This window comes from Alnus glutinosa, chromosome 12 (genome assembly GCF_958979055.1).
Source record: "Alnus glutinosa chromosome 12, dhAlnGlut1.1, whole genome shotgun sequence".
NCBI lineage: Eukaryota > Viridiplantae > Streptophyta > Magnoliopsida > Fagales > Betulaceae > Alnus > Alnus glutinosa.
The window spans coordinates 263,397-273,028 of record NC_084897.1 but is presented as its reverse complement, the minus strand read 5'-3'; the positions used below and the strand labels follow the sequence as shown (position 1 = coordinate 273,028).

The following is a 9,632-nucleotide window of genomic DNA, read 5'->3' as shown; positions in this document are numbered from 1 at the left end:
GCGTCGAGTCTTGTGGTTGAACGTCAATTATAGACTTTTCTATTTTATTCAGTCTTAAATTCTAATTTAAGACATTTTATTTTATGACTTATAATCAGGGGCACTACACCTGAAAACTGAGGGTTACTTGAAAACCGAGGGTTGTTTCCCTTCCTTGTTTTCTCTGCAGGGTTTTCTCCCTGTCTCCTTGTTTTTTATAGGGTTGTCTGCATGCCTTATTCTCCCTAGATTTGCCTTATGGTTTTCTCCTTGCCTCATTGTTTTAAATAGGGTTGTCACCCTGCCTTGCTTTTTATAGGGTTGTCTCTCTGCCTTGTTTTTTTTTTCCACGGGCTGTTTCCTTAGATTTGCCTTAGGGTTTCTCCCTGTCTCATTGTTTTTAATAGGGTTATCTCCCTACCTTATTTTCTCTGCAGGGTTGTCTTCGTAGATTGTCGTTAGGTTTTTTCCCTGTCCCTAATAGGTTGTCTCCCTGCCTTATTTTCTCTACATGGTTGTCTCTCTGGATTTACCTTAGAGATTTCTCCCTGACTCCTGGATTTGCCTTAAGATTTTCTCTTATCCTTGTTGTCTTTGCAGGATTGTCTCGTTAGATTTACTTTAGGGTTTCTCTCATCCTTGTTTTTTTCTCCCATCCTTTTTTTCTTTTTCTTTTTTTATTATTACCTTTCGTGCGCGAATGACCTCCATGGAAGTAGGCATGCACCTTATGCTCAAGACGACGCAGTTCCTTAAAGCTCAGACTGTTCAGATCCTGACCTAGCCACTTATCTCTATGCTCAATCTATGGTTAATATCCCTTTGTTTCTTTGGTTCTTCTAGCATTCTCTCGAAGAGTGAATTCCACAGGCCAATCACCTTAGTCTTTTGGTACAGATCATATATATTCTTTGTTGTTGTGATGGGGCTTGTATTCTTGTGGAGCTTGTCGTTGCTAGAGAGCATGATGAGCGAGACCTTAATTAGGTCCTTAATTAGGCATCACAATCACAATCGCAAACACTAAGGACAGTGAGCTCCTTAGCTTTCTTGATATATAGTACCATTCCGTCCGTCGTTTAAAGTAGGTGACTACTTGTTCGTTTGGTTCTCAATCTTTCCATGACCCATCTTTTTTTTCTTCAACAAATTGATAAGAGAGTTGGCTCCGACTGCTGTCTTCTCAGCTGCTAGAACTAATTGATTGAGAAACGAATAATCGTTTCCATGAACGGCGCCAAACTGTTGAGACAGTTTCCGGTATAGTATGCGGTACGACACGTTCTTTGATGTTATTCATGCTCTCCAAGAATACTAAAAAATAAAATAACTCAAATGAAATTCTTCCAGGGTTCTCACTCCGATGCTTAAATTAAATTCTAAGAGAAAAGTATGTTCAATGCATAAAAAGACAGTGAGCTCCTTAGCTTTCTTGATATATAGTACCATTCCGTCCGTCGTTTAAAGTAGGTGACTACTTGTTCGTTTGGTTCTCAATCTTTCCATGACCCATCTTTTTTTTCTTCAACAAATTGATAAGAGAGTTGGCTCCGACTGCTGTCTTCTCAGCTGTTAGAACTAATTGATTGAGAAACGAATAATCGTTTCCATGAACGGCGCCAAACTGTTGAGACAGTTTCCGGTATAGTATGCGGTACGACACGTTCTTTGATGTTATTCATGCTCTCCAAGAATACTAAAAAATAAAATAACTCAAATGAAATTCTTCCAGGGTTCTCACTCCGATGCTTAAATTAAATTCTAAGAGAAAAGTATGTTCAATGCATAAAATAATTAGTATGTAGTTTATACTGGGGTATAAACCTATTTATAGGAAAAGAGGTTGAGTCAAGCCTGGATTGGGTTTACTACTCCCACTTAAACTAGGAGTGCTTAGTATTTGATTTAGTATGATAGTTCTATCTTCATTCAACTGGAAGTTAGACTGTGGACTAGATTTTTAAAAGAGTTCTTATTGGACCTGGATTGAGACTGTTACTCCAATTCGATTTGGAGTAGGATTATTCCCAACATACGATTTTCTTAAATGTGCGGCCCAAAAAAAAAAGAAAGAAAGAAAGAAAGAAAGAAAAATAATGTGTTGGTCGAATTCTAGATTGATTTCAATGTATGCGCTTAAAGCACACGTATAAAAGTTAAAACACAAGCTATGTCTCCTACGTTATAAAAGTAAAAGGATTATATATATGACTTCCCCACTGACCAATTTGCTTATCCCACGATCTAGATCAAATGTACATACAATTTCATTTTATTTTTTTTTTGCTAGGATTTTGTTTTTTCTAATGGAAAAGTAAAACAATGACTATTTTTGTCAATATTCTCTTCATTTTAGGTAAAATAAAGATGATTTATTTTATAGTTTAAATTATATTTTTATAGATCTAAGTGTATATATATAATGAAGAGAGATGTACAACTAGTAGAAACGAAATAAAAAAAATAAGATGTTTAGTTCTAAACCCTCGATCCTTTTCATCCACAAGCGAGTCCATGTCGTGATAATATATATATATATAGTCATATACAATTTACTTTTGCTTGCATTGTATTATTTGGTCTTCGTATAGGGGCCTCTCAAACTAGACTAACTACGTAGATGCAGTTACATCCAACCGGTTTATACTTTTTCTATATTATCACGACATGGACTCGCTCATGGATGAAAAGGATCGAGGGTGTAGAACTAAACATCTTTTTTTTATATTTTTTTTTATATTTCGTTTCTACTAGTTGTACATCTCTCTTCATTAATACGTTTATTTCCTCTCTCTCAAACTTTATATATATACAAGTATTTACAAGGTATATATATATATATAGGAATCTACAGTCATACGGAAAGAGATGTTATTTATCTAATAAGAGTATTATTTCTTTTAATATTCTAGTAGTAGATAATAGTAAAAAATAAGAGGAATGCTATAACTAATTCTAGTGTTTTTTTTATGTCCATCTGAAAAAATATAAATGTAATAAAAAAAATTAAAAAGTTGCATTCATGTCATCCAAAATGACATAAATGTAATTTTTTTTATTACATTTACGTCATTTCAAATGGACACCAGAAGAACACTAGAAAGAACTCTAGCATTCATCAAAAAAATAAAGGGATAATATGTTATCCCTAAATAGTTGTATATTATCTTTATTATTAATTTTATTATTAAGCTAGCTAAGGAACCACCTTGCCACATGGACAAAGTGGTGAATAATTCTACATGTACATTATTAAGTGTCTATTGAGCATGTGATTGATCAAATGATGTTTTTTATTAAATTGTGATTTTAAAAGTCACCTCATTTTTTAATGGACACTTAATGTACTATTAGAATTACTCCAAAGTGGTCGATCAAGAGTCGTGTCTTGAGGTGGCAAAAGATGATATACATCTTTATAAGAGTAGTTTATGTTTGTCACATTTCTTTGTAGCTCTATATAAATCTATTGGATTGATGAATAAAGGAAGTAAAGATTATTAATGTTCAGCTCTTGAGTTGATTTGAGAAGTATTAGGGTTTCTCAAACTATGTGTTTGAGTAACGACGGACCAAGCCAACCGTGCCTGTCAGAATCTCCCAAGAATTTTTGACAGAGTTTCAACGGTGGTCGGATCAGTTTTTCAAGCAATGGAAAGATGACCTTGCAGCACATCACCGTATCAAATTAATCTCATTAGCGTCACCACCAGAAAATCCACAAGATAGAAAAGCAACCAAAAAAAAAAAAAAAACTCTCCATTAGATATATATATCCCTTACATATGACTATTGACTCCTAACATATATATATATATATATATATATATATATATATATATATATATATATATATATATATATATATCTTAAACCCCACTCCAAGCTTTCCCACACCTAACCACGTACATTAAGCAATGAGTGCCAATAGTAATATTTACCTCCATTGATATATAGAAGTATTAGATATATGGATCTTCTGTTCTTTTCTTTCCATTTGCTTTGTGGCTTTGATATGTGCATATAAATTTGTCTCTAATTAAGCCCCAAGTACCTTGATCAATGTGGCTGGAAACAAATCGAAACGCGCATCCAAGCTAGCTTGCCTCCTCATAATAACGTGGAAATTATCTCATCTTCCTGTACAAGTACAAGATCGAACTAGCTAGTAGTAGCCATATCAATTTAAGCTATAAACATTCATGCATGGGTTCCTTCTCTCAAATTAAGCCAGCTGGTTAATTAGTTGGTGGAAAATGTGGTGCAGGATTGAGGAAGCTGTGGGGATCCAGGCAATCCTTGATTTGTACTTGCCCCAATATTATTGTTTCCATCATTGGTCCGGCCTGGTGCTCCTATAATTGTTGAGACAGCTGCAGCTAGGGCTGCAGTGAAATTTGGGTCAGCAGCAATGGCTGCACTAAGTGTGTGGACCATGGAAGTCTGGTGTTGACCTAGTTGATCCAGTGCTGGCTTAGAAGGGAAGTAGACTGGATGGCCAAGGAGGTGTGGAAAACCATGCAAAGGCAGAGGGAATATTGTTGCCGAGGAAGGTGGTATACGGTGGAACGGCGACATGGGGTTGGGGCTCTGTGTCAAGTCGAGGGTGATGGTGGGAAATGGCGCAGAGGCTGATAGGGTTGCCATGCTAGATGCGTAGAAGCCTGAATTTGCTAGTGCCTCCTTGCTACTAGTTGAACCTGACAGGAGCATGGCCGCTGCTGCTGATGTTGTATTTGCCATTGCTGTCGCCGCTGGAGGGAGAGGGTGATTGTGATTACCTTCATAAGTTGTTGTGAGAATGCTCTTATCCTCCACACATCTTTGCACCTGTTGAACATTATCAACAACGTGGTAATTTCACTTCGAATTCGGGTGGTTTTTATTATCTTCTTAATTAATTATGAAAATGATGGATGGATCCACCTGAATGCTTTTTTCTTCATCAGAATTCTATTGATGGAGTAATCACACAACCACCAATAAACGACAATATTGAATTGTAACCATCACAGACATCACCTTCAGTACATGTTATGTATATATATATGGTACCTGTTTACGAACTGGGCATCCAACAGCCATAGTGCAGCGATAGTAGGCGCGTGGACAAGGGTTACCCTTGGCCATTTTTTGACCATATTTCCTCCATTGACATCCATCACCAATCTGAACCACACAGAAGCTGTTACGTACGATCCATATACGTAATTTCTACAACTATAGATTAGCTAAACTGTTTTCTCACCAAAGGAGCTTCTGATCTGGCTCGTACGGACACCCTCGCCTTCCTAAACGGAACCAGCTCTGGAACTTGTTCTTCGTCTTTTGTTTCATCTAACTTGGGACTTTTAGTAGACCCCAAGTTCCGAAAGGACTGATCAAGACCATCTTCAGTAGAAGTCTGCTTCCCAGGAACTTTATTCATATGACCGCTACGTTCCACGGACATCACCTCCATAGTGTTTGACAAAGACGCTGACAGTTCTTGTGTCTTATCATCAGAAGCGGAAGGATTATTATTGACATCTAATGCAGCTGAAGGTCGTGGGTCTGTTAACTGTTGTGCCGACACCATGTGTCTTGACATGCCATTTGGTACAACCTTCTGTTCAAAAGCCACTGTATCTGATCATTAACTTGATTCCGCTCAATAAAAGCACTGTGCTAGCTAAGCAGTTCTATAGACTAGTTATAGTTATACAACTAATCCTGATCATAATGAGAAGCATTCTATATAACTCTACTGACAAGAGATGCACAAGTTTCATGCACCGATCGATCCCCGGCTGCATATCAATCGTACTTGATGACTTGCTAGCTAGGACTACTGCTTCAAATGATTTGCAACAAATTAATTAACAAACATTTACCATAGCCAAAGATTAAATCTGCATTGGTGAAAGCTTTTTTGGAAAAAAAAAATAAAATCTGCTGGATGTCAGAGGAAGATTGGTGAGTCCAAGGTCTTATAGCTTGGACAAACCTGTCGGTTGTGCACGTGCGCAGAGTGTAACATAATTAAGCATATATATACTCATAAAATTAAAGCACCATGCACATTTAGATCGATCGTCGATTGAAACGGAAGCTGGAGGCCAGGTATATATGATCAGTTCTATAAGAAGTATACTTATATTATGATGTATACATGTGTGTGTGTATATATTTATGAGCGTCGTCTCCGGGATCTTTGGCTTAAACAGTTTTAAAAATGAAGTTGAATACATTATTATTTTAAAGCTAGAAGGATATATATATATATTGAAAAGGTGATAGCCGATGAAGGAAGCACGCACACTTTCCAATTTAAGGGGAACACGTTACACTTTTCTTTAACTTCGGTATTAAAAAAAAACTACCTAATCCCAAAGTTCAAGACAATAATGGTATAATGGATAGGACCTCTCTCAGTTCAATACTTGATATTCCATTGAATACGATGCTCTAATTTGTGTGATCTAGAAATGATCAGAAAAAAAAAAGGGAACCATATTCACCTGTTCTTGACGATTCTGTTGCGCCTGCTTTTGCATTGCCATGAGCAGTTGACCTTGCAGTTCGCTGTAATTTTTGGTGATCTGATCCAACATGCTTCTCAGTTTCCGATTATCTTGGTGCAGTCTGTCCAACTCCTCTCGAAGTGTAATCAGCTGGAAAACCATGTTCCCACCAGTTTTAACAAGTTCATAAAACCAAACCAAAATAGAAAAGATGAAGAAAAAAAGATGAGGCATATATATTGTCAAATAGAATGATGATCATCTAGCGAATGGATAGCATGGAAAAGGTCAAAAATTAAACACTTACCTCCGTATTGGGTTTTTCTTCATTTTCTGATCTTGACATCCCAGAATTTACAGTATGCAGATGCAATCCGGTCTGCAAAACATACACTAATCAATTTCCGTAGACACTAAATCCTGTTACATATACACACAGACACACACACACACACACATATATATATATATATGAATCCCATGGCTGAAAAAACTTGTTTTATACACTAAGAAGAGAGAAGAAACGGCCGACAACTGCTTAGAAAATTAATAACATAGTGAAAACCTTACGTTGACACCCGGATCGGATACTTGATGATCAGTTGATGACCCGTTAATCTTCCTGTCATGGTGCTGCTTATCATCGTGTGGGCGGTGGTTATTGGTTTTAGTGGTACTAGTACCCGAAAAGAAATCCATTTCTTTGATCATCGGCTGGCTTTGGTCCATGGAATTCTCATGACTGCCTGTGCGATCGGAGCCACCGGAATTGCTGTGGCGGAGAAAGTCGCGGGAGCGTAGGAATGTGAATTCACGGCGGTGTTGATTTTCCATGACTACTAAGAGAGAGAGAGAGAGAGAGAGAGAGAGAGAGAGAGAGTGGTAGTAGTTGTATTTGTATATTGATAACATATATTTTTGGTAGCTTGCGAGGACTCTTTATATGGCTCGTATGGGAGCCGGGGGTGTTTCGAGAATGATATTTTGGTTAAAGAGGACCGGCCGTTTTTTCCGCGGGAAGAATGACGTCACAGTTGAGTAAGGGGACAGGTGGCAGGGCTTGAAGGAGGGTGTACACAGGAGCGCGTGCGGTGGGAGGCTAGGGAATCGGCGTTGATATAGATAACGGGGGAGTTGTGAGACTCGTGGGGCTGGGCACTCCACGTGGGGGTGGCGTACGTCGTCTCAGGTCAACGCTGTTGACGGCATGGCTCTATCGGACGGTGGGATGGAGAGCGGGTGGGTCCCAGAGATGGAGAATACCTAATCCCACTGACTTGTGAGGCCAAAACCCCGCCCAAACGTCATTTGCCTTCTGTCGGCTTCAACTAAACGTAAATACAAAGACCGTTTTATATAAATATATATATATATATATATAGGAGAGGGCTGAGGGCTCTCCCAACTCCCATCCTCCACTTTGCTTGCCTCAGCTATCCCATTGTTTTCCAATTTATCTTCTTCATTTTCTAATTCTTAATATATATATATATATATATATTAATTGTACGTACTTCATAAAAAAACAAAAAAAATATTAAAGTGATTATTCTCAAAGTGCCAAAACTTTCTCCATCGCTGCCTAGATATTAGATACGTGCGTAATTGAGTAAAAGATTGAGAATTTGACATTACTTGGGGGTCTTAAAATACGACATTGGTAGAGTTAGAAACACCATGAACAAGAAGTTAAACCGACAATAATTAAACCATGCACCTTTTTCTTAATTTTTGAATGCACAATCTCTTCATTATTATTGATCGATCGATGATACCAATTATATATATACACACACACACGCTTTAGACGCTGCATTGAGTTCTCACTTTTGACAACCATAAGTTTCATTAAGACGGAATTAAAATTCCTCATTATGAACCAAAACATATATGAATGAGGGGCTAAGTCTAATTTTGATAGGATCGAGTGAAACTTTCTTAACTTTTAGGTGATCTTCATCGACCGTCCCATTGACGTGCAAGGGAGTCATAGCCGGCCACCTAGTTCTGTCCTTAAACTTCATTAAATATTGTTTCCACTACTAGCGTACGTACCACCCACATGCTATTATCAGTGGGCATTTTGCACTAGGCAAGGGTTAAATTATATATGTCGATCTACATACAATTAAATACTACATCAAATTTAAATCCTGACCATAAAATGGAAAACATCCTATTCTTACAAGTATAGGGTTCTCGTTGGGTGGTGTGTGCAAGGAAGAATGGCTAAGATTTTTCCTAACGAATTTCGTTGTAATATATGTCTCAATGGATCTCATTAGCTAGAACTTAAATATAAGCATAATTGAGCAGAAAAAATTGACTTCTAGGATTGACTTATGAAAGGATAATAGAATGGTCCGGCCAGTAGGTGATGCATCCATTTTCCTATTCCGCTGGCTAATGTGGCTTACGAATTAAGGAAACTCATTGATTACCTACTCTAAAATTAAATTTTGTTAGCCCACTTAGTAGAGATTCAAGGAATCTTGATCTTCTCGTAGCCAAATATTTCTCAGCTTAGTCGGTTGAGATCTACGTTCTGATTTGGACAAAGGGTAATTAAGAATTATATGATCCATGCAAGTTTGTGAAAGGATTGCAATACATTTGGTTCCACATTTTCTAACAACCAAACTACATTAGTGATCGCTCAAATTAATTAGTGCGTTAATTAGTTATATCTAGCTATCTAGCTAGTTCAACATTTTCTACTGCCTACGCGCGTACGATCGATCATAGAATTGAAAATCTGACCAATATTTTACCGATAGGACCATATTAATTACGACAAAATATTTGATCATTTTTTTCATGCTGGAACAAAATTACTCTCTGTTTGCTAATTATATTCAAGTACTGCTTATGAAAATATTGCTCGTGTTTGTGGTTCAAGTGTTAGTAGGGGCAGATCGAGGGAAGGGAGGTCGAGAAGGAGGGGGAAAACGACCCTTGCAGGGGCGGAGCCACACTATGGCTTGGGGGGGCTTGGCCCCCCCAAGCCAAAGGGCTCCCCCAAAAAAAAAAAAAAAAATTAAAAAAAAAAAAAGAAAAAATATAATTTTTACCCCTCTTCTTTAAAAAATTTGTAGTTTTGGCCCCCCCAATTTTTTTTTTTTCAATTTGGCCCCCCCAAAGCCTAAAAGC

At 37.5% G+C, this 9,632-nt stretch overlaps 1 protein-coding gene across 2 annotated transcripts; it reads right to left on the bottom strand.

The window, feature by feature from the left end:
• Window positions 1-3,654: 3,654 nt before the first annotated feature.
• On the bottom strand, window positions 3,655-7,407 carry LOC133852241 (probable WRKY transcription factor 47). 2 transcript variants are annotated; one of them, XM_062288954.1, is made up of 6 exons: window positions 7,053-7,407; window positions 6,790-6,861; window positions 6,480-6,632; window positions 5,228-5,584; window positions 5,035-5,148; window positions 3,655-4,809 (listed from the first exon to the last, which is right to left on the bottom strand). In XM_062288954.1, exons 1-6 carry the CDS (start codon window positions 7,392-7,394, stop codon window positions 4,222-4,224), a joined length of 1,626 nt encoding a protein of 541 aa, XP_062144938.1. In that variant the 5' UTR covers window positions 7,395-7,407; the 3' UTR covers window positions 3,655-4,221. The 2 variants fall into 2 exon arrangements, with proteins under 2 accessions (XP_062144938.1, XP_062144937.1); XM_062288953.1 differs by having other exon boundaries at window positions 5,228-5,587; window positions 7,053-7,406.
• Between the last annotated feature and the right edge of the window lie 2,225 nt (window positions 7,408-9,632).